The 25,605-nt window shown below is 52.6% G+C and overlaps 1 protein-coding gene across 1 annotated transcript in view; it reads left to right on the top strand.

Moving 5' to 3' along the window:
* The window catches only part of LOC119979315 (collagen alpha-1(XVII) chain-like), a 236,466-nt gene that overhangs the window by 98,493 nt on the left and 112,368 nt on the right, over nt 1–25,605 (top strand). The window contains 5 exon segments of the mRNA XM_038821395.1: nt 1,744–1,887; nt 8,753–8,941; nt 13,902–13,922; nt 18,931–18,948; nt 19,501–19,527. Coding sequence (XP_038677323.1) covers nt 1,744–1,887; nt 8,753–8,941; nt 13,902–13,922; nt 18,931–18,948; nt 19,501–19,527 — 399 coding nt within the window.

Here is a 25,605-nt window from a genome sequence, read left to right as displayed (position 1 = left end):
AGGGATCCCTACACTGTCTGCCTGTTCGTTTTCTTTCCCCTGACTGAAACCCAGCTACCCTTGTCCTGTACCTTGGGTGTGGCTACCTCCCTGTAACTCTTCTCTATTACCCCCTCTGCCTCCCGGATGATCCGAAGTTCATCCAGCTCCAGTTCTGCAACACGGTCTCTGAGGAGCTGGAGTTGGGTGCACTTCCCGCAGGTATAGTCAGCGGAGACACCGGTGGCATCCCTCACCATCCACATCCTACAGGAGGAGCATGCAACTGCCCTAGCCTCCATCCCTCTTACCTTACAGAATGTAGCTGCCTTGTGAACCAACTGGAACTCCACCCTCCGACTCTGCTCCCAGTCAGCTGTACTCTCTGTAAACTCCCGGCTCCCTTCACGCTCTTTGAGGAAATGTAGGAAATGAAATGAAAGAAGCACCTTACTCCCTCCTCACCTAACTCCCTCAGTCACCAAACTCTCACTATAGCACTCAAATGCACCCACATTCAGCACTCCCTCAGTCACCAAACTCTCACTATAGCACTCAAATGCACCCAAATGCAGCACTCCCTCAGTCACCAAACTCTCACTATAGCATTCAAATGTACCCAAATTCAGCACTCCCTCAGTCACCAAACTCTCACTATAGCACTCCCATGTACCTAAATTCAGCACTCCCTCAGTCACCAAACTCTCACTATAGCACTCAAATGTACCCAAATTCAGCACTCCCTCAGTCACCAAACTCTCACTATAGCACTCAAATGCACCCAAATTCAGCACTCCCTCAGTCACCAAACTCTCACTATAGCACTCAAATGCACCCAAATGCAGCACTCCCTCAGTCACCAAACTATCACTATAGCATTCAAATGCACCCACATGCAGCACTCCCTCAGTCACCAAACTCTCACTAGAGCATTCAAATGCACCCAAATTCAGCACTCCCTCAGTCACCAAACTCTCACGAGAGCACTCAAATGCACCCAAATGCAGCACTCCCTCAGTCACCAAACTCTCACTAGAGCACTCAAATGCACCCAAATTCAGCACTCCCTCAGTCACCAAACTCTCACTATGGCACTCAAATGCACCCAAATTCAGCACTCCCTCAGTCACCAAACTCTCACTATGGCACTCAAATGCACCCAAATTCAGCACTCCCTCAGTCACCAAACTCTCACTATAGCACTCAAATGCACCCAAATTCAGCACTCCCTCAGTCACCAAACTCTCACTATAGCACTCAAATGCACCCAAATTCAGCACTCAGTGCAAACACAGTCTGCACTGTAACTAGCTCAGATTTATACTGTGACTCTAGCCTCTGAAAACTGGTCTAATCCAATTAACTAATTAACAAGCTCCAGCTGCAAGTAGTTACAAGTCAATGACATTAAGTTGTCCTTACCTGGCCTGGCCGACATGCGACTCCAGACCCACAACAATGTGGTTGACTTTTAAATGCCGTCTGAAATGTTCTATGTTCTATCCCCTCTCCCAGGCCGATACATCCTTCCATTTGGTGTGGTGTCCAGAATGGGACACAGTTGAGGCTAAAGTGGTGTTTTAAAGTTTGACTATAACATTCTTGCTGTTGTACTCTCTGTCCCTCTTTATAGAACTCTGCACCCTCTACATCACCCTCTACAACACACCACCTCACCCCCATGCTCAGCTCCTCCGACTGTCAGAGACCCATTCTCTGGTTATATTAAAAATGTGATCACATTTCTTCTGCCTCTATTTGTAGCGATCCGATCGAGTGAGGAGAGTTTGGGCCCCGTCCCCTCCTGGTGCTCCTGCTGTCGTTGTTGCAGCTGGTGGAAGTGGCTGCTGGGGTTGCTGCTGGCCGGGTTACTGCTCCTGGGTCTCCTCTTCGGCCTCATCGCATTGGGTAAGTGGGGGTGGGCGAGGGGGGATGAGGGCCAAGAGAATTGGGGGAGGGGCAGAGAATAGGAGCTGGGGGAAGGTAGAAAGTGGTAGCTGGAGAAGAGGCAGCGATGGGGGTGCTGGGAGAGGGTCAAAGAGTGGGGGGATGGGAAAGGGGCAGGGATCGGGGGCTGGGTCTAGGGCAGAGAGAGTGGACAGGAGAGTAGGTGAGAGGGCAGCTGGGGGATCTGCCGAAGGGGGGGGGGGAGCTGGGGATCTGGAGAGGGGGGAGCTGGGGATCTGGAGAGGGGGCAAAGCTGGGGATCTGGAGAGGGGGAGCTGGGGATCTGGAGAGGGGGAAGCTGAGGGATCTGGAGAGGGGGGAGCTGAGGGATCTGGAGAGGGGGGAGCTGAGGGATCTGGAGAGGGGGGAGCTGGGGATCTGGAGAGGGGGGAGCTGGGGATCTGGAGAGGGGGGAGCTGGGGGATCTGGAGAGGGGGGGCTGGGGGGTGTGGAGGGGGGGGAGCTGGGGGATCTGGAGGGGGGGGAGCTGGGGGATCTGGAGGGGGGGGAGCTGGGGATCTGGCGAGAGGGGGGAGCTGGGGGATCTGGAGAGGGGGGAGCTGGGGATCTGCCGAGAGGGGGGAGCTGGGGATCTGGAGAGGGGGGAGCTGGGGATCTGGAGAGGGGGCAAAGCTGGGGATCTGGAGAGGGGGAGCTGGGGATCTGGAGAGGGGGGAGCTGAGGGATCTGGAGAGGGGGGAGCTGAGGGATCTGGAGAGGGGGGAGCTGGGGATCTGGAGAGAGGGGGGAGCTGGGGATCTGGAGAGGGGGGAGCTGGGGGATCTGGAGAGGGGGAGCTGGGGGATCTGGAGGGGGGGGAGCTGGGGGATCTGGAGGGGGGGGGAGCTGGGGGATCTGGAGGGGGGGGAGCTGGGGATCTGGCGAGAGGGGGGAGCTGGGGGATCTGGAGAGGGGGGAGCTGGGGATCTGCCGAGAGGGGGGAGCTGGGGATCTGGAGAGGGGGGAGCTGGGGATCTGGAGAGGGGGCAAAGCTGGGGATCTGGAGAGGGGGAGCTGGGGATCTGGAGAGGGGGGAGCTGAGGGATCTGGAGAGGGGGGAGCTGGGGATCTGGAGAGGGGGCAAAGCTGGGGATCTGGAGAGGGGGAGCTGGGGATCTGGAGAGGGGGGAGCTGAGGGATCTGGAGAGGGGGGAGCTGGGGATCTGGAGAGGGGGGAGCTGGGGGATCTGCCGAGGGGGGGGAGCTGGGGGATCTGGGGAGGGGGGAGCTGGGGGATCTGGAGAGGGGGGAGCTGGGGATCTGGAGAGAGGGGGGAGCTGGGAATCTGGCGAGAGGGGAGCGGGGGGATCTGGAGAGAGGGGGGGAGCTGGGGGATCTGGAGAGAGGGGGGAGCTGGGAGATCTGGGGGGGGGGGGAACTGGGGGATCTGGGGGGGGGGAGCTGGGGGATCTGGAGAGAGGGGGGGGAGCTGGGAATCTGGAAAGGGGGGAGCTGGGGGATCTGGCGAGAGGGGGGGAGCTGGGGATCTGGCGAGAGGGGGGACTTGGGGGATCTGGAGAGAGGGGGGAGCTGGGGGGTCTGGCGAGGGGGGGAGCTGGGGGATCTGGCGAGAGTGGGGGGAGCTGGGGGATCTGCCGAGAGGGGGGGAGCTGGGGGATCTCGCGAGGGGGGGGAGCTGGGGGATCTGGCGAGGGGGGGAGCTGGGGGATCTGGCGAGAGTGGGGGGAGCTGGGGGATCTGCCGAGAGGGGGGGAGCTGGGGGATCTCGCGAGGGGGGGGAGCTGGGGGATCTGGCGAGATGGGGGGAGCTGGGGGATCTGGCAAGAGGGGAACATAAGGAATAGGGGCTTGAGTGTGCATTGAGCCCTCAAGCCTGCTCTGCTATTAAATATAATTGTGGCTGATCTGATTCAGGCCTCAACTCTACATTCACATTCTGCCTACCCTCTTGACCCCTCCCTTGACGATCAGTAATCTGTTTAACTCAGCCTTGAATATGTTCAATGACCCACAGTTCTGTGCAGTTGAGAATTCCACAGATCAGTGACCCTCTGCGAGACGGAATTCCTTCCTCCTCATTGGCTTAAACGGGAGAATCCCTTTTTAAACTGTGTCTTCTGGTCCTAAACTCCTCACAAAGGGAATCATCCGCTCTGCAGCTTTTTGTCAAACACCTTCATGTGTTTCACCTGATCATCTCTCATTAATGAGGATTGGGAAGCCGACTTCCCGGTGGGAATGGAGTGTGGAGTTGGGTTTGAGGTGGGGAAACACGGCACTTGGACTTGATTTTCCTGCGCTGATTGAGATGTCCTGGCTATTGCTCTTTAGGGAAGGAAATCTGTTGTCCTTACCTGGCCTGGCCGACACGCGACTCCAGACCCACAACAATGTGGTTGACTCTTAAATGCCGTCTGAAATGGCCGAGCAAACCGACTCAGTTGACGGGCAGTTAGGGATGGGCCACAAATACTGGCTAACATTGGGGGGTTGTGCCAAGGTTGGGAGAGCTGTCTCCCAGACTGGTCAAGCAACAGTCTGACATAATCATACAATTTGATTTCAATTACTATTTTTAAGTTGATTTAAATGGCTTTTTAAATTTTAATTAAATAATTTTTAAAATTTCAATTAAATAACTATTATTTTTGTTGTAAGATCAAACAGGATAAATACTCAGGGATAAAGCTAATTAAATAGTACACGGGGATTGGATTTAATCTGACACAAAAACATCTTTCTCAAGTTTAATTTCAGAGGTTTAATTTAAAGGAAAATTTCATGGCAGGACAGCTCCAAGGCGTGGTCTGCTCCTCTTGCTCCATGTGGCAGGCTGGAGACAGTTCCAGTCCCCAGGGTCAGCATGTGCGCAGGAAGTGTCTCCAGTTGCAGCTCCTGGAAGCTCGAGTTTCAGAGCTGGAGCGGCGGCTGGAGACACTGTGGAACATCCGCGAGTTGGAGAGCATCATGGATAGCACAGATAGAGAGGTGGTCACACCGCAGGCTCAGACTCCGCAGGCAGGAAGGGAATGGATGACCACCAGACAGAGCAAGAGAGTGAGGCCGGTAGTGCAGGAATATCCTGTGGCCATTCCCCTGCAGAACAGATATCCCGCTTTGGATACTGTTGAGGGGAATGGCCTCTCAGGGGAAAGCAGCAACAGCCAAACTTGTGGCCCAACAGTTGGTTCTGCTGTAGAGGGTAAGGGTAATACGTGTGACAGCGCAATAGTTATAGGGGATTCAATTGTAAGGGGAATAGACAGGCGTTTCTGTGGCCGCAAACGAGACTCCAGGATGGTGTGTTGCCTCCCTGGTGCTAGGGTCAAGGATATCTCGGCGCAGGTACAGGACATTCTGGAAGGGGGAGGGTGAACAGCCAGTGGTCGTGGTACACATCGGTACAAACGGCATAGGTAAAGAAAGGGATGAGGTCCTAAAAGCAGAATACAGGGAGCTGGGAAGGAAGTTAAGAAATCGGATCTCAAAGGTAGTGATTTCAGGATTACTACCGATGCCACGTTCTAGTCAGAGTAGAAATGGCAGGATATGTAGGATTAATACGTGGCTGAAGGGATGTTGTCAGGGGGAGGGTTTCAGATTCCTGGGGCATTGGGACCAGTTCTAGGGGAGGTGGGACCTGAACAAACTGGACGGGTTACACCTGGGCAGGACTGGAACCTATGTCCTGGGTGTGTGTGGGGGGGGCGGTATTCGCCAGAGCTGTTGGGGAGGGTTTAAACTAATGTGGCAGGGGGATGGGAAACAATGCAGGAAGTCGGAAGGTAGTAAAACAGGGACAGAAGCAAAAGGCAGGAAGGGGGAAAGTGCAAGGCAGAGAAGCCATAGTTAAAAATCACAAAGGGCGACAGGACAAAGTACAGTGACTGAGTGGAGCTCAGTGAATAGGCCCAGAAAGACTAAAAGGAATAAAACGGGAAGTAAAAACATAAATGGTAAGCGACGCAGCAGGTTGTTACATGAAGATATGGGTTCAACGACGAGGAAAATTAGGAGAAACGTGAAGAGGAACTATAATTTAGGAGAGGTTACTGATCAAGGTGTTAAGATTCAAAACCGAAGTATAAAAGCCAACATAAGTGTACTTTACCTGAATGCTCGTAGTATTCGGAATAAAGTAAATGAGTTGATTCCGCAAATCATCGTCAATGACTATGATTTAGTGGCCATTACTGAAACATGGTTAAAGGATGGTCACGACTCTGAGTTAAATATCCGAAGGTATCAAACTATTCGGAAGGACAGAGTGGATGGTAAGGGAGGTGGTGTTGCTCTGTTATTTAAGGATGACATCCGGGCAATAGTAAGGGATGATATCGGTGCTATGGAGGATAAGGTTGAATCCATTTGGGTGGAAATCAGGAATAGTAAGGTAAAAAAGTCACTGATAGGAGTAGTCTATAGGCCACCAAATAGTAACATTATGGTGGGGCAGGCAATAAACAAAGAAATAACTGATGCATGGAAATGGTACAGCAGTTATCATGGGGGATTTTAATCTACATGTCGATTGGTTTAACCAGGTCGGTCAAGGCAGTCTTGAGGAGGAGTTTATAGAATGTATCCGCGATAGTTTCCTGGAACAGTATGTAATGGAACCTACGAGGGAACAAGTGGTCCTAGATCTGGTCCTGTGTAATGAGACAGGTTTGATTCATGATCTCATAGTTAGGGATCCTCTCGGAAGGAGCGATCACAATATGGTGGAATTTAAAACACAGATGGAGGGTGAGAAGGTAAAATCAAACACTAGTGTTTTGTGCTTAAAAAAGGAGATTACAATGGGATGAGAGAAGAACTAGCTAAGGTAGATTGGGAGCAAAGACTTTATGGTGAAACAGGTGAGGAACAGTGGAGAACCTTCCAAGCGATTTTTCACAGTGCTCAGCAAAGGTTTATACCAACAAAAAGGAAGGACAGTAGAAAGAGGGAAAATCAACCTTGGATATTTAAGGAAATAAGGGAGAGTATCAAATTGAAGGAAAAAGCATACAAAGTGGCAAAGATTAGTGGGAGACTAGAGGACTGGGAAATCTTTAGGGGGGCAACAGAAAGCTACTAAAAAAGCTATAAAGAAGAAGAAGATAGATTATGAGAGTAAACTTGCTCAGAATATTAAAACAGATAGTAAAAGTTTCAACAAATATATAAAACAAAAAAGAGTGGCTAAGGTAAATATTGGTCCTTTTAGAGGATGAGAAGGGAGATTTAATAATGGGAAATGAGGAAATGGCTGAGGAACTGAACAGGTTTTTTGGGTCGGTCTTCACAGTGGAAGACACAAATAACATGCCAGTGACTGATAGAAATGAGGCTATGACAGGTGAGGACCTTGAGAGGATTGTTATCACTAAGGAGGGAGTGATGGGCAAGCTAATGGGGCTAAAGGTAGACAAGTCTCCTGGCCCTGATGGAATGCATCCCAGAGTGCTAAAAGCGATGGCTAGGGAAATTGCAAATATACTAGTGATAATTTACCAGAATTCACTAGACTCTGGGGTGGTCCCGGTGGGTTGGAAATTAGCAAACGTGACGCCACTGTTTAAAAAAGGAGGTAGGCAGAGAGCAGGAAATTATAGGCCAGTGAGCTTAACTTCGGTAGTAGGGAAGATGCTGGAATCTATCATCAAGGAAGAAATAGCGACGCATCTGGATAGAAATTGTCCCATTGGGCAGATGTAGCATGGGTTCATAAAGGGCAGGTCGTGCCTAACTAATTTAGTGGAATTTTTTGAGGGCATTACCAGTGCAGTAGATAACGGGGAGCCAATGGATGTGGTATATCTGGATTTCCAGAAAGTCTTTGACAAGGTGCCACACAAAAGGTTGCTGCATAAGATAAAGATGCATGGCATTAAGGGTAAAGTAGTAGCATGGATAGAGGATTGGTTAATTAGTGTGGGTTGGGGGGAGGGTGTGGGTTGGGGGGGAAGGTGTGGGTTGGGGGGGGAGGGTGTGGGTCAGGGGGGTGTGGGTTGGGGGAGGGTGTGGGTTGGGGGGGAGGGTGTGGGTCGGGGGGGAAGGTGTGGGTTGGGGGGGAGGGTGTGGGTCAGGGGGGTGTGGGTTGGGGGGAGGGTGTGGGTCGGGGGGGAAGGTGTGGGTCGGGGGGGGGGGGGTGGGTCGGGGGGGGGGTGGGTCGGGGGGGTGTGGGTTGGGGGGGGAAGGTGTGGGTTGGGGGGAGGGTGTGGGTCAGGGGGGTGTGGGTTGGGGGAGGGTGTGGGTTGGGGGGGAGGATGTGGGTCGGGGGGGAAGGTGTGGGTTGGGGGGGGAGGGTGTGGGTCAGGGGGGTGTGGGTTGGGGGAGGGTGTGGGTTGGGGGGGTGTGGGTTGGGGGGAGGGTGTGGGTTGGGGGGGAAGGTGTGGGTTGGGGGAGAAAGTGTGGGTCGGGGGGGTGTGGGTCGGGGGGTGTGGGTTGGGGGGGGGAGACCGTGGGAGTTGGTGCAGGGTAGGTGAGGGCCTTGTTTTGGGTAACTCAGGTTAACAGGTCGCCAATTCAAATTGGACACATTCCTGGAGTTTTGATCAAATGATTGTTCCCCTCCGATCACCGCAGCCGAACAAACAGTCCCTGCTTTTCCCATCTCCAACACTTTGTGATTAGAACACTGACATGTTGAAGGGAAACAGATAATTTATTGAAATAGCCTCGGGATGATTCTCGCTGGTTTCTTCACAGCCATTCTGAGGTCATTAATCTTCAATTCCTGGAGACTCCCTGGAAATCCCGAGCTTTGGCAAGTCCCTATCTGGCTGTCCAACCATTTCTGGACTGTTTGCTGGTTGGAGATTGTTGAGTTTGAGCCCAGGTTAGATTGTCACTAATCCGCGTGACTCTCATTTTTCAGCGGAAGAGGTGAAGAAGCTGAAATCACGCGTCAAAGATCTGGAGACTGGGTCAAGAATTGAGAAGCTCATTGATGAAAGGTTCCCCACCCTGAAGGATCAGTCGGAGACATGGACGGAACCGGAGGCTCATTTCAAGAATGACATATTGAAGCAAATCAATAAGACAATCCAGTCCTCGCAATATCAAGGTGAGAAGAGTCCAATGCAAATGCCACTTACAGATGGGTCGTTCAGTTAAACACAGTGAGATTCCCATCATTAATCTTCAGGAAATAAGATGATTCTCATCAGCACAAAATCTCTATCCTCTGTGATCTGTTTCATATCCACTTTCACCCCAAGTCCCTCATTCCCACACCTCTCCATATCCCTCAATCTCACCACCTCTCCATATCCCTCAATCTCACCACCTCTCCATATCCCTCAATCCCACTCACCTCCCCATATCCCTCAATCCCACTCACCTCCCCATATCCCTCATTCCCACTACCTCCCCATATCCCTCATTCCCACCACCTCCTCAATCCCACCACCTCCCCATATCCCTCAATCTCACCACCTCCCCATATCCCTCATTCCCACCACCTCCCCATATCCCTCAATCCCACCACCTCCCCATATCCCTCAATCTCACCACCTCCCCATATCCCTCATTCCCACCACCTCCCCATATCCCTCAATCCCACTCATCTCCCCATATCCCTCAATCTCACAACCTCCCTATGTCCCTCATTCCCACACCTCTCCATATCCCTCAATCCCACCACCTCCCCATATCCCTCATTCCCACCACCTCCCTATATCCCTCATTCCCACACCTCTCCATATCCCTCAATCCCACCACCTCTCCATATCCCTCAATCCCACCACCTCCCCATATCCCTCATTCCCACCACCTCCCCATATCCCTCAATCTCACCACCTTCCCATATCCCTCAATCTCACAACCTCCCTATGTCCCTCATTCCCACAACTCTCCATATCCCTCAATCCCACCACCTCCCCATATCCCTCATTCCCACCACCTCCCTATATCCCTCATTCCCACACCTCTCCATATCCCTCAATCCCACCACCTCTCCATATCCCTCAATCCCACCACCTCCCCATATCCCTCATTCCCACCACCTCCCCATATCCCTCAATCTCACCACCTCCCCATATCCCTCAATCCCACCACCTCCCCATATCCCTCAATCCCACCACCTCCCCATATCCCTCATTCCCACCACCTCCCCATATCCCTCAATCCCACTCATCTCCCCATATCCCTCAATCTCACAACCTCCCTATGTCCCTCATTCCCACACCTCTCCATATCCCTCAATCCCACCACCTCCCCATATCCCTCATTCCCACCACCTCCCTATATCCCTCATTCCCACACCTCTCCATATCCCTCAATCCCACCACCTCTCCATATCCCTCAATCCCACCACCTCCCCATATCCCTCATTCCCACCACCTCCCCATATCCCTCAATCTCACCACCTCCCCATATCCCTCAATCCCACCACCTCCCCATATCCCTCAATCCCACCACCTCCCCATATCCCTCAATCCCACCACCTCCCCATATCCCTCATTCCCACCACCTCCCCATATCCCTCATTCCCACCATCTCCCCATAGCCCTCAATCTCACAACCTCCCTATGTCCCTCATTCCCACACCTCTCCATATCCCTCAATCTCAAAACCTCCCTATATCCCTCATTCCCACACCTCTCCATATCCCTCAATCCCATCACCTCCACATATCCCTCAATCCCACCACCTCCCCATATTCCTCAATCCCACCACCTCCCCATATCCCTCATTCCCACCACCTCCCCATATCCCTCAATCCCACTCATCTCCCCATATCCCTCAATCTCACAACCTCCCTATGTCCCTCATTCCCACACCTCTCCATATCCCTCAATCCCACCACCTCCCCATATCCCTCATTCCCACCACCTCCCTATATCCCTCATTCCCACACCTCTCCATATCCCTCAATCCCACCACCTCTCCATATCCCTCAATCCCACCACCTCCCCATATCCCTCATTCCCACCACCTCCCCATATCCCTCAATCTCACCACCTCCCCATATCCCTCAATCCCACCACCTCCCCATATCCCTCAATCCCACCACCTCCCCATCTCCCTCAATCCCACCACCTCCCCATATCCCTCATTCCCACCACCTCCCCATATCCCTCATTCCCACCATCTCCCCATATCCCTCAATCTCACAACCTCCCTATGTCCCTCATTCCCACACCTCTCCATATCCCTCAATCTCAAAACCTCCCTATATCCCTCATTCCCACACCTCTCCATATCCCTCAATCCCATCACCTCCACATATCCCTCAATCCCACCACCTCCCCATATTCCTCAATCCCACCACCTCCCCATATCCCTCAATCTCACAACCTCTCCATATCCTTATGAGGAAAGGCTGATGTACTTGAGGTTGTTTTCGTTAGAGAGAAGAAGGTTAAGAGGTGACTTAATAGAGGCATACAAAATGATCAGAGGGTTAGATAGGGTGGACAGCGAGAGCCTTCTCCCGCGGATGGAGGTGGCTAGCACGAGGGGACATAGCCTTAAATTGAGGGGTAATAGATATAGGACAGAGGTCAGAGGTGGGTTTTTTACGCAAAGAGTGGTGAGGCCGTGGAATGCCCTACCTGCAACAGTAGTGAACTCGCCAACATTGAGGGCATTAAAAAATTTATTGGATAAACATATGGATGATAAGGGCATAGTGTAGGTTAGATGGCCTTTAGTTTTTTTCCATGTCGGTGCAACATCGAGGGCCGAAGGGCCTGTATTGCGCTGTATCATTCTATGTTCTATGTTCTATCCCTCAATCCCACCACCTCTCCATATCCCTCAATCCCACCACTCCCTATATCCCTCATTCCCACACCTCTCCATATCCCTCAATCCCACCACCTCTCCATATCCCTCAATCCCACCACCTCCCCATATCCCTCATTCCCCAAACCTCCCCATATCCCTCATTCCCACCACCTCTCCATATCCCTCAATCCCACCACCTCTCCATATCCCTCATTCCCACCACGTCCCCATATCCCTCATTCCCACCACCTCCTCAATCCCTCAATCTCACCACCTCCCCATATCCCTCAATCCCACTCACCTCCCATGTCCCTCATTCCCACCACCTCCCCATATCCCTCATTCCCACCACGTCCCCAATCCCTCAATCCCACTCACCTCCCATATCCCTCAATCTCACCACCTCCCCATATCCCTCATTTCCACCACCTCCCCATATCCCTCATTCCCACCACCACCCCATATCCCTCGATCCCACCACCTCCCCATATCCCTCAATCCCATCACCTCCCCATATCCCTCATTCCCACCACCTCCCCATATCCCTCATTCCCACCACCTCCCCATATCCCTCATTCCCACCACCTCCCCAATCCCTCAATCCCACTCACCTCCCCATATCCTTCATTCCCACCACCTCCCCATATCCCTCAATCCCACTCACCTCCCCATATCCCTCATTCCCACCACCTCCCCATATCCCTCAATATCACCACCTCCCCGTATCCCTCAATCCCACCACCTCCCCATATCCCTCAATCCCATCACCTCCCCATATCCCTCAATATCACCACCTCCCCATATCCCTCAATCCCACCATCTCTCCATATCCCTCAATCCCACCACTTCCCCATATCCCTCATTCCCATCACCTCCCCATATCCCTCAATCCCACTCACCTCCCCATATCCCTCAATCCCACTCACCTCCCCATATCCCTCATTCCCACCACTTCCCCATATCCCTCAATCCCACTCACCTCCCCATATACCTCAATCCCACCACCTCCCCATATCCCTCAATCCCACTCACTTCCCCATATTCCTCAATCCCATCACCTCCCCATATCCCTCAATATCACCACCTCCCCATATCCCTCAATCCCACTCACCTCCCCATATCCCTCAATCCCACTCACCTCCCCAATCCCTCAATCCCACCACCTCCCCATCTTCCTCAATCCCACTCACCTCCCCATCTCCCTCAATCCCACCACCTCCCCATATCCCTCAATCCCACTCACTTCCCCATATCCCTCAATCCCATCACCTTCCCATGTCCCTCAATATCACCACCTACCCATATCCCTCATTCCCACCACCTCCCTATATCCCTCAATCCCACCACCTCCCCATATCCCTCAATCTCACCACCTCTCCAATACCCTCAATCTCACCACCTCCCCATATCCCTCAATCTCACCACCTCTCCATATCCCTCAATCTCACCACCTCCCCATATCCCTCAATCTCACAACCTCCCCATAACCCTCATTCCCACCACCTTCCCCATATCCCTCAATTTCACCACCTCCCCATATTCCTCAATCCCACTCACCTCCCCATATCCCTCAATCCCACTCACCTCCCCATATCCCTCAATCCCACTCACCTCCCCATATCCCTCAATCCCACTCACTTCCCCATATCCCTCATTCCCACCAACTCCCCATATCCCTCAATCCCACTCACCTCCCCATATCCCTCAATCCCACTCACCTCCCCATATCCCTCAATCCCACTCACTTCCCCATATCCCTCATTCCCACCACCTCCCCATCTCCCTCAATCCCACTCACTTCCCCATATCCCTCATTCCCACCACCTCCCCATCTCCCTCAATGCCACTCACTTCCCCATATCCCTCATTCCCACCACCTCCCCATATCCCTCAATCCCACTCACCTCCCCATATCCCTCAATCCCACTCACCACCCCATATCCCTCAATCCCACTCACCTCCCCATATCCCTCAATCCCACTCACTTCCCGTGCCTCTATTTTAATTGTTTCCTCATATAGTTGTACTCTCAGTTCAAGGACCCTTTAAGTGAGAGAGTTCCTTTGTTCCCTCTGCTCCCGGCTTTGTCAATCTGTCTGTGTAATGTCACAGTGTGAAGTAGGACAGAGATAGATGGCTTGGAATTGAGTGATTGGCCTGGGCTCTACTGAACATTCTGGACTGGAGATTATTTCTGGTCAGCAGATATTAAAGGTACATTAAAGGGGAAGTGGTCAGACTGATGTTCCTCCTTGTTGCTACCCAAGACTGATCCTCCTTATCTTTAATTACAGAATCAATGAGAGGACCACAAGGTGAGTAACAGATATGATGGAGCGTTCATGTTATTCAGCCTGAATTTTCCCAGCCATGTGGGCAGAGTGAAGATAGGGGGCAGCTCTGCTGGGAGGTTCTCTAGCACATTCTCTCCAACAGGGAAGCTTTGAGGAGCAGCTGCAAGCACCATGGAGGGGGAGCGGCCGCCAATTAAATCAATTACAGACTGTGGTGATTGTGTATCAGTGTAGATGCAATACAAGTGAGCAAGCACTAGAGGGAGCACGGGAGAGCTATAAATACAGAGGGACAGGAAGTTTGAACACACTTCACAGAACTGGTAGCAGGACACAGACACACAGGCAGGCAGCATTTGAGGTAGCTGTAAGTTAAGCTCTGAAGACAGAACAAATTCACAATAAAGCATCTTCTCCACCTTTGAGACTACGAGCTTTATTAAGACACAAGGAATAACACACAGACCAAATGAAGGCCCAATTTGTGTGGGCAGCAGGGGAGCCCCTGAATGCCAGAAGGCCATTGGAGCCAGAGGCTGGATGTCCCAAAGAGGAGTCAGTCGCCACATCTAAACCATCCACCTGGATAACTATCCCTCCGCTTTGATCAACCTAACAGTTGCAACCCTCAACATCTGACTTTTTTAAGACACATCTCTGAGGGAGACACCTTGCTGACCAACCCTCGCTGTCTCTAACATTCTGATTTTTGACATCACTAAATTCCTAGCTAGTGATGAACAGGCTTTGCTGGCCCTGAAAAACTATTGTGATTCTCCATTTCTCCATTATGATATATTTTCAATTCATAATTTTAAAAGAACATATTTTTAAAAGTTCATTCATGGTCTTATTGCTTCAAGCTTAATCCATAAGACCATAAGACCATAAGACATAGGAGTGGAAGTAAGGCCATTCGGCCCATCGAGTCCACTCCACCATTCAATCATGGTTGATTTCAACTCCATTTACCCGCTCTCTCCCCATAGCCCTTAATTCCTCGAGAAATCAAGAATTTATCAATTTCTGTCTTAAAGACACTCAATGTCCCGGCCTCCACCACCCTCTGTGGCAATGAATTCCACAGACCTACCACTCTCTGGCTGAAGAGATTTCTCCTCATCTCTGTTCTAAAGTGACTCCCTTTTATTCTAAGGCTGTGCCCCCGCGTCCTAGTCTCCCCTGCTAATGGAAACAACTTCCCTACGTCCATCCTATCCAAGCCATTCATTATCTTGTACGTTTCTATTAGATCTCCCCTCAACCTCCTAAACTCCAATGAATATAATCCCACGATCCTCAGACGTTCATCGTATGTTAGGCCTACCATTCCTGGGATCATCCGTGTGAATCTCCGCTGGACCCGCTCCAGTGCCAGTATGTCCTTCCTGAGGTATGGGGCCCAAAATTGCTCACAGTATTCTAAATGGGGCCTAACTAGTGCTTTATAAAGCCTCAGAAGTACATCCCTGCTTTTATATTCCAAGCCTCTTGAGATAAATGACAACATTACATTTGCTTTCTTAATTACGGACTCAACCTGCAAGTTTACCTTTAGAGAATCCTGGACTAGGACTCCCAAGTCCCTTTGCACTTTAGCATTATGAATTTTGTCACCGTTTAGAAAATAGTCCATGCCTCTATTCTTTTTTCCAAAGTGCAAGACCTCGCACTTGCCCACGTTGAATTTCATCAGCCACTTCTTGGACCATTCTCCTAAACTGTCTAAATCTTTCTGCAGCCTCCCCACCTCCTCAATACTACCTGCCCCTCCACCTATCTTTGTATCATCGGCAAACTTGGCCAGAATGCCCCCAGTCCCGTCATCCCATGTATATGTCCCAATCATTGTCTTTAAAGTTTTGATTAGAAGTGAAGATTTAAGCGCGGCATGTGGCGCAGTGGTTAGCACTGGGACTGCGGCGCTGAGGACCCAGGTTCGAACCCCGGCCCTGGGTCACTGTCTGTGTGGAGTTTGCACATTCTCGCCGTGTCTGTGTGGGTCTCACCCCCACAACCCAAAGACATGCAGGGTAGGTGAATTGGTCACGCTAAATTGCCCCTTAATTAGATAAAAAAATAATTGTTTACTCTAAAAAAAATGTTAACTTTTAAAAAGAAGTGAAGATTTATTTGCTGCAGTTTGTGAATACTTCAATATGATTGGCTGATTGAGATCCCTGGAGATCCCCTTGGATTGCGAAGTTCTCACAAGTTTCATAGATTTCATAGAATTTACAGTGCAGAAGGAGGCCATTCGGCCCATCGAGCCTGCACCGGCTCTTGGAAAGAGCACCCTACCCAAGGTCAACACCTCCACCCTATCCCCATAACCCAGTAACCCCACCCAACACTAAGGGCAATTTTGGACACTAAGGGGCAATTTAGCATGGCCAATCCACCTAACCTACACATCTTTGGACTGTGGGAGGAAACCGGAGCACCCGGAGGAAACCCGAGGGGTTGGTTTAGCACACTGGGCTAATTCGCTGGCTTTGAAAGCAGTCCAAGGCTGGCCAGCAGCACGGGTTCAATTCCCGTACCAGCCTCCTCGAACAGTCGCCGGAATGTGGCGACTAGGGGCTTTTCACAGTAACTTCATTTGAAGCCTACTCGTGACAATAAGAACACACGGGGAGAACGTGCAGACTCCACACAGACAGTGACCCTGGGCAGCTTTCTTCAAAGAGTTCTTCTGCAAACAGCATCACTTCAACACTGGCCATGAGAGGGTCCAGAGGAGATTAGTGAGAATGTTGCCAGGACTGGGAAATTGCAGCTATGAGGAAAGATTGGACAGACTGGGGTTGTTCTGCCTGGAGCAGAGGAGGCTGAGGGGAGATTAGATTGAGATGCAGGAAATTGTGAGGGGCCTGGATCGAGGATGGGAAGGGCCTGTTTACTTCAGCAGAGAGGGCGATGACTCGGCCACCGGCTTAAGGAGATTAGTGGAAAGATTTGAGGGGAGATGTGGAAACATCTTTTCCCCCAGAGGGTTGTGGGGGTCTGGAACTCACTGCCTGAAGGGGTATTATAGAGGCCGAAACCCTCAGTTGATTGGCAAGGTGCCTGGATTTGTCCCTCAGGTGCTGTAACCAGCAGGGTTACGGAGAAAACGCTGGAAAGTGGGATTGGGCTGGGGGCTCGTTTGTTCAGCCAGCACAGACACGATGGGCCGAGTGGCCTCTTTCTGTGGTCAAAACTTCCCATGATTCTAAACTGAAAATACATTCAGAATTCTCAGATGTGGCATCCTGATTGTGTGTGAATACCTCTCAGGGTTTCTTGTGTGTGAGAAATATAAAAAGCATTATTTGTGTGGCTGACATTACCTCCCCTCTCTCCCAGTCACAGCACAACCCTCTGCTGGACCGGACCCTCCCCAGCACAACTCTCTGCTGGACCGGACCCTCCCCAGCACAACTCTCTGCTGGACCGGACCCTCCCCAGCACAACCCTCTGCTGGACGGACCCCTCCCCAGCACAACTCTCTGCTGGACCAGACCCCCCCCCCCCCCAGCACAACTCTCTGCTGGACCGGACCCTCCCCAGCACAACCCTCTGCTGGACGGACCCCTCCCCAGCACAACGCTCTGCTGGACCAGACCCCTCCCCCTCCCCAGCACAACTCTCTGCTGGACCGGACCCTCCCCAGCACAACTCTCTGCTGGACCGGACCCTCCCCAGCACAACTCTCTGCTGGACCGGACCCCCCCCCCCCCCCCCCCCCAGCACAACTCTCTGCTGGACCGGACCCTCCCCAGCACAACTCTCTGCTGGACCGGACCCTCCCCAGCACAACTCTCTGCTGGATCGGACCCCTCCCCAGCACAACTCTCTGCTGGACCGGACCCTCCCCAGCACAACTCTCTGCTGGACCGGACCCTCCCCAGCACAACTCTCTGCTGGACCGGACCCTCCCCAGCACAACTCTCTGCTGGACCGGACCCTCCCCAGCACAACTCTCTGCTGGACCGGACCCTCCCCAGCACAACGCTCTGCTGGACCGGACCCTCCCCAGCACAACTCTCTGCTGGACCAGACCCCCCCCCCCCCCCCCAGCACAACTCTCTGCTGGACCGGACCCTCCCCAGCACAACTCTCTGCTGGACCGGACCCTCCCCAGCACAACTCTCTGCTGGACCGGACCCTCCCCAGCACAACTCTCTGCTGGACCAGACCCCCCCCCCCCCCCCCCCCCCCCAGCACAACTCTCTGCTGGACCAGACCCCTCCCGCTCCCCAGCACAACTCTCTGCTGGACTAGACCCCTCCCCCTCCCCAGCACAACTCTCTGCTGGGCCGACCCCTCCCCCCTCCCCAGCACAACTCTCTGCTGGGCCGACCCCTCCCCCCTCCCCAGCACAACTCTCTGCTGGACCAGACACCCCCCCCAGCACAACTCTCTGCTGGACCAGACCCCCCCCCCCAGCACAACTCTCTGCTGGACCGGACCCCTCCCCAGCACAACTCTCTGCTGGACCGGACCCTCCCCAGCACAACTCTCTGCTGGGCCGACCCCTCCCCAACACAACTCTGCTGGACCAGACCCCTCCCCAGCACAACTCTCTGCTGGACCGGACCCTCCCCAGCACAACTCTCTGCTGGACCGGACCCCCCCCCCCCCCCCCCAGCACAACTCTCTGCTGGATCGGACCCTCCCCAGCACAACTCTCTGCTGGACCGGACCCTCCCCAGCACAACTCTCTGCTGGACCGGACCCCTCCCCAGCACAACTCTCTGCTGGACCGGACCCCTCCCCAGCACAACTCTCTGCTGGACCGGACCCTCCCCAGCACAACTCTCTGCTGGACCGGACCCTCCCCAGCACAACTCTCTGCTGGACCGGACCCTCCCCAGCACAACTCTCTGCTGGACCAGACCCCTCCCCAGCACAACTCTCTGCTGGATCCGACCCCTCCCCAGCAGAACGCTCTGCTGGAGCAGCCCCCTTCCTCCCAGAGCTGCCTGCTGGTACTTTATTGGTGTTTTTAACAAAAAATCTTTACATTCTATTATCTTTTGAACAGGTGTACCAGGAATTAAAGGTGAGCCGACAATTTTCAAGTTTTCTCCTCTCCACTTTTCATTTTTCAGCTTTATGTCCAGTATTCTAATTATTCTGGCTGCTTCTCTCTCACTGACTTCTTCTCTCCTCTCTCTCTATCTACCTCCCCACCAACTATTCCTTTCCTCGGTCTCTAGCTCCGTCTCTCTCTCTCTCTCTCTCTCTCTCTCAGCCTCATCTACCCATCATCATCCATAGCCTCAATTGCACCGACTCTGCTTCTCTGTTATCACTCATACCCCCACTCAGTCATTGTACCACCTGCCTCACTAACAAGAGAGAGGATCAACTATGATCGTATTGAATAGCCAAGCAGGTTCGAAGGGCCGAATGGCCTACGGCCTCTGCTAGTTTCAATGTTTCTATCTGTTTCTATGCTTCTTTGCCCTCTTGACAGTGCATTCCACAGCTCACCCTCTTGAACACTTTATTCTGACTCTCATTCTCCCTGAATCTCTCCCACATTCTTTTAGTCTCTCACATCTCAGAAATTGTGACAATATTTTCTTTAATCTCTATTTTATTTTTCAAGGTGATTCAGGAAGTCCCGGAATGCCAGGTAACTTCAATTATTAATAATAATAATCTTTATTGTCATAGGTAGGCGTACATTAACACGGCATTGATGTTACTGTGAAAAGCCCCTAGTAGCCACATTCCGGCACCTGTTCAGGTACACTGAGGGAGAATTCAGAATGTCCGAATTATCTAACAGCACGTCTTTCGGGACTTGTGGGAGGAAACCGGAGCACCCGGAGGAAACCCACGCAGACACGGGGAGAACGTGCAAACTACGCTCAGTGACCCAAGCCGGGAATCGGACCTGGGACCCCGGCGTTGTGAAGCCACAGTGCTAACCCCTGTGCTACCAAATTTGTGTCAAAGCGTCTCATACTCTTCCCATAATTCCCTTTTTTCTATAAATGAATATATAAGAGCAGCGAACCCCCAGGAAGGTTACATCACCAATGAATCGGCTCATTCTTTTCCAAAATCAACCCGTTACCTCCCTTCTCCTCATATCCCTCACTCCCATCTACTCTCCATATCCCTCAATCCTGCCTTCTCCCCTTACCCCTCACTCCTGCCTTCTCCCCTTACCCCTCACTCTCATCTACTCCCCATATCCCTCAATCCCACCTTCTCCCCATATCCCTCACTCCCACCATCTCCCCATATCCCTCACTCCCACCTTCTCCCCATATCCCTCACTCCCGCTTCTCTCCATATCCCTCACTCCCACATTCTCCCCATATCCCTCACTCCCGCCTTCTCCCCATATCCCTCACTCCCACCTTCTCCCCATATCCCTCAATCCCACCTTCTCCCCATATCCCTCACTCCCACCTTCTCCCCATATCCCTCAATCCCACCTTCTCCCCATATCCCTCACTCCCACCTTCTCCCCATATCCCTCACTCCCACCTTCTCCCCATATCCCTCACTCCCACCTTCTCCCCATATCCCTCACTCCCACCTTCTCCCATATCCCTCACTCCCACCTTCTCCCCATATCCTCACTCCCACCTTCTCCCCATATCCCTCAATCTCACCTTCTCCCCATATCCCTCAATCCCACCTTCTCCCCATATCCCTCACTCCCACCTTCTCCCCATATCCCTCACTCCCACCTTCTCCCCATATCCCTCAATCCCACCTTCTCCCCATATCCCTCACTCCCACCTTCTCCCCATATCCCTCACTCCCACCTTCTCCCCATATCCCTCAATCCCACCTTCTCCCCATATCCCTCACTCCCACCTTCTCCCCATATCCCTCACTCCCACCTTCTCCCCATATCCCTCACTCCCACCTTCTCCCCATATCCCTCACTCCCACCTTCTCCCCATATCCCTCAATCCCACCTTCTCCCCATATCCCTCACTCCCATCACTCTCCATATCCCTCACTCCCGCCTTCTCCCCATATCCGTCAATCCCACCTTCTCCCCATATCCCTCAATTCCACCTTCTCCCCATATCCCTCATCCCACCTTCTCCCCATATCCCTCATCCCACCTTCTCCCCATATCCCTCATTCCCCACCTTCTCCCCATATCCCTCATTCCCCACCTTCTCCCCATATCCCTCATTCCCGCCTTCTCCCCATATCCCTCAATCCCACCTTCTCCCCATATCCCTCAATCCACCTTCTCCCCATATCCTTCACTCCCGCCTTCTCCCCAAATCCCTCAATCCCACCTTCTCCCCATATCCTCACACCCGCCTTCTCCCCAAATCCCTCAATCCCACCTTCTCCCCATATCCTTCACTCCCGCCTTCTCCCCAAATCCCTCAATCCCACCTTCTCCCAATATCCCCACACCCGCCTTCTCCCCATATCCCTCACTCCCACCTTCTCCCCATATCCCTCAATCCCACCTTCTCCCATATCCCTCACTCCCACGTTCTCTCCATATCCCTCACTCCCGCCTTCTCCCCATATCCCTCAATCCCACCTTCTCCCCATATCCCTCACTCCCGCCTTCTCTCCATATCCCTCACTCCCGCCTTCTCCCCATATCCCTCAATCCCACCTTCTCCCCATATCCCTCACTCCCGCCTTCTCCCCATATCACCAATCCCACCTTCTCCCCATATCCCTCACTCCCACCTTCTCCCCATATCACCAATCCCACCTTCTCCCTATATGCCTCAATCCCTCCTACTCCCGATATCCCTCACTCCCGCCTTCTCCCCATATCCCTCAATCCCACCTTCTCTCCATATCTCTCAATCCTGCCTTCTCTCCATATCTCTCAATCCCACCTTCTCCCCATATCACCAATCCACCTTCTCTCCATATCCCTCAATCCCACCTTCTCCCCATATCTCTCAATCCCACCTTCTCCCCATATCACCAATCCACCTTCTCCCCATATCCCTCACTCCCACCTTCTCTCCATATCTCTCAATCCTGCCTTCTCTCCATATCTCTCAATCCCACCTTCTCCCCATATCACCAATCCACCTTCTCCCCATATCCCTCACTCCCACCTTCTCCCCATATCCATCAATCCCACCTTCTCCCAATATCCCTCACTCCCGCCTTCTCCCCATATCCCTCACTCCCGCCTTCTCCCCATATCCCTCACTCCCGCCTTCTCCCATTATCCCTCACTCCCACCTTCTCCCCATATCCCTCAATCCCACCTTCTCCCCATATCCCTCACTCCCATCTACTCTCCATATCCCTCACTCCCGCCTTCTCCCCATATCCATCAATCCCACCTTCTCCCCATATCCCTCACTCTCGCCTTCTCCCAATATCCCTCAATCCCACCTTCTCCCCATATCCCTCAATCCCACCTTCTCCCCATATCCCTCAAACCCACCTTCTCCCCATATCTCTCAATCCCAGCTTCTCCCCATATCCTCAATCCCCCTTCTCCCCATATCCCTCAACTCCCACCTTCTCCCCATATCCCTCAATCCCACCTTCTCCCCATATCCTCACTCCCACCTTCTCCCCATATCCCTCAATCCCACCTTCTCCCCATATCCCTCAATCCCACCTTCTCCCCATATCCTCAATCCCACCTTCTCCCCATATCCCTCACTCCCACCTTCTCCCCATATCCTCAATCCCACCTTCTCCCCATATCCCTCACTCCCACCTTCTCCCCATATCCCTCACTCCCACCTTCTCCCCATATCCCTCAATCCCACCTTCTCCCCATATCCCTCACTCCCACCTTCTCCCCATATCCCTCACTCCCACCTTCTCCCCATATCCCTCACTCCCACCTTCTCCCCATATCCCTCAATCCCACCTTCTCCCCATATCCCTCACTCCACCTTCTCCCCATATCCTCAACTCCCACCTTCTCCCCATATCCCTCAATCCCACCTTCTCCCCATATCACCAATCCCACCTTCTCCCTATATCCCTCAATCCCTCTTACTCCCGATATCCCTCACTCCCGCCTTCTCCCCATATCCCTCAATCCCACCTTCTCTCCATATCTCTCAATCCTGCCTTCTCTCCATATCTCTCAATCCCACCTTCTCCCCATATCACCAATCCACCTTCTCTCCATATCCCTCAATCCCACCTTCTCCCCATATCTCTCAATCCCACCTTCTCCCATATCACCAATCCTGCCTTCTCTCCATATCTCTCAATCCCACCTTCTCCCCATATCACCAATCCTGCCTTCTCCCCATATCCCTCAATCCCACCTACTCCCCATATCACCAACCCACCTTCTCCCCATATCTCTCAATCCCGCCTTCTCCCCATATCCCTCAATCCTGCCTTCCCTCCATATCTCTCAATCCCACCTTCTCCCCATATCACCAATCCTGCCTTCTCTCCATATCTCTCAATCCCACCTTATCCCCATATCACCAATCCTGCCTTCTCCCCATATCTCTCAATCCCACCTTCTCTCCATATCTCTCAATCCTGCCTTCTCCCCATATCTCTCAATCCTGCCTTCTCCCCATATCTCTCAATCCCACCTTCTCTCCATATCTCTCAATCCTGCCTTCTCCCCATATCTCTCAATCCCACCTTCTCCCCATATCACCAATCCTGCCTTCTCCCCATATCTCTCAATCCCACCTTCTCCCCATATCACCAATCCACCTTCTCCCCATATCCCTCAATCCCACCTACTCCCCATATCACCAATCCACCTTCTCCCCATATCCCTCAATCCCACCTACTCCCCATATCACCAATCCACCTTCTCCCCATATCCCTCAATCCCACCTACTCCCCATATCACCAATCCACCTTCTCCCCATATCCCTCAATCCCACCTACTCCCCATATCACCAATCCACCTTCTCCCCATATCCCTCAATCCCACCTACTCCCCATATCACCAATCCACCTTCTCCCCATATCCCTCAATCCCACCTACTCCCCATATCACCAATCCACCTTCTCCCCATATCCCTCAATCCCACCTTCTCCCATATCCCTCACTCCCACGTTCTCTCCATATCCTCACTCCCGCCTTCTCCCCATATCCCTCAATCCCACCTTCTCCCCATATCCCTCACTCCCGCCTTCTCTCCATATCCCTCACTCCCCGCCTTCTCCCCATATCCCTCAATCCCACCTTCTCCCCATATCCCTCACTCCCGCCTTCTCCCCATATCACCAATCCACCTTCTCCCCATATCCCTCACTCCCACCTTCTCCCCATATCACCAATCCCACCTTCTCCCTATATCCCTCAATCCCTCCTACTCCCGATATCCCTCACTCCCGCCTTCTCCCCATATCCCTCAATCCCACCTTCTCTCCATATCTCTCAATCCTGCCTTCTCTCCATATCTCTCAATCCCACCTTCTCCCCATATCACCAATCCACCTTCTCTCCATATCCCTCAATCCCACCTTCTCCCATATCCCTCAAACCCACCTTCTCCCCATATCTCTCAATCCCACCTTCTCCCATATCCTTCACTCCCGCCTTCTCCCCATATCCCTCAATCCCACCTTCTCCCCATATCCCTCAATCCCACCTTCTCCCCATAATCCTTCACTTCCGCCTTCTCCCCAAATCCCTCAATCCCACCTTCTCCCCATATCACCAATCCACCTTCTCTCCATATCCCTCAATCCCACCTTCTCCCCATATCTCTCAATTCCACCTTCTCCCCATATCACCAATCCTGCCTTCTCTCCATATCTCTCAATCCCACCTTCTCCCCATATCACCAATCCTGCCTTCTCCCATATCCCTCAATCCCACCTACTCCCCATATCACCAATCCACCTTCTCCCCATATCTCTCAATCCTGCCTTCTCCCCATATCCCTCAATCCTGCCTTCCCTCCATATCTCTCAATCCCACCTCCTCCCCATATCACCAATCCACCTTCTCCCCATATCCCTCAATCCCACCTACTCCCCATATCACCAATCCACCTTCTCCCCCTATCCCTCAATCCCACCTACTCCCCATATCACCAATCCACCTTCTCCCCATATCCCTCAATCCCACCTACTCCCCATATCACCAATCCACCTTCTCCCCATATCCCTCAATCCCACCTACTCCCATATCACCAATCCACCTTCTCCCCATATCTCTCAATCCCGCCTTCTCCCCATATCCCTCAATCCTGCCTTCCCTCCATATCTCTCAATCCCACCTTCTCCCCATATCACCAATCCTGCCTTCTCTCCATATCTCTCAATCCCACCTTATCCCCATATCACCAATCCTGCCTTCTCCCCATATCTCTCAATCCCACCTTCTCTCCATATCTCTCAATCCTGCCTTCTCCCCATATCTCTCAATCCTGCCTTCTCCCCATATCTCTCAATCCCACCTTCTCTCCATATCTCTCAATCCTGCCTTCTCCCCATATCTCTCAATCCCACCTTCTCCCCATATCACCAATCCTGCCTTCTCCCCATATCTCTCAATCCCACCTTCTCCCCATATCACCAATCCTGCCTTCTCCCCATATCTCTCAATCCACCTTCTCCCCATATCGACCCGGGATGTCCACCTTCTCCCCATATCCTCAATCCCACCTACTCCCCCTAGCACCAATCCCACCTTCTCCTCCCCATATCCCTCAATCCCACCTACTCCCCATATCACCAATCCACCTTCTCCCCCATATCCCTCAATCCCACCTACTCCCCATATCACCAATCCACCTTCATC

This window comes from Scyliorhinus canicula, chromosome 16 (assembly GCF_902713615.1).
Source record: "Scyliorhinus canicula chromosome 16, sScyCan1.1, whole genome shotgun sequence".
NCBI classification, from domain to species: Eukaryota; Metazoa; Chordata; class Chondrichthyes; order Carcharhiniformes; family Scyliorhinidae; genus Scyliorhinus; species Scyliorhinus canicula.
The sequence above is the reverse complement of the archived record's forward strand: the minus strand, read 5'-3'. Positions and strand labels throughout refer to the sequence as shown.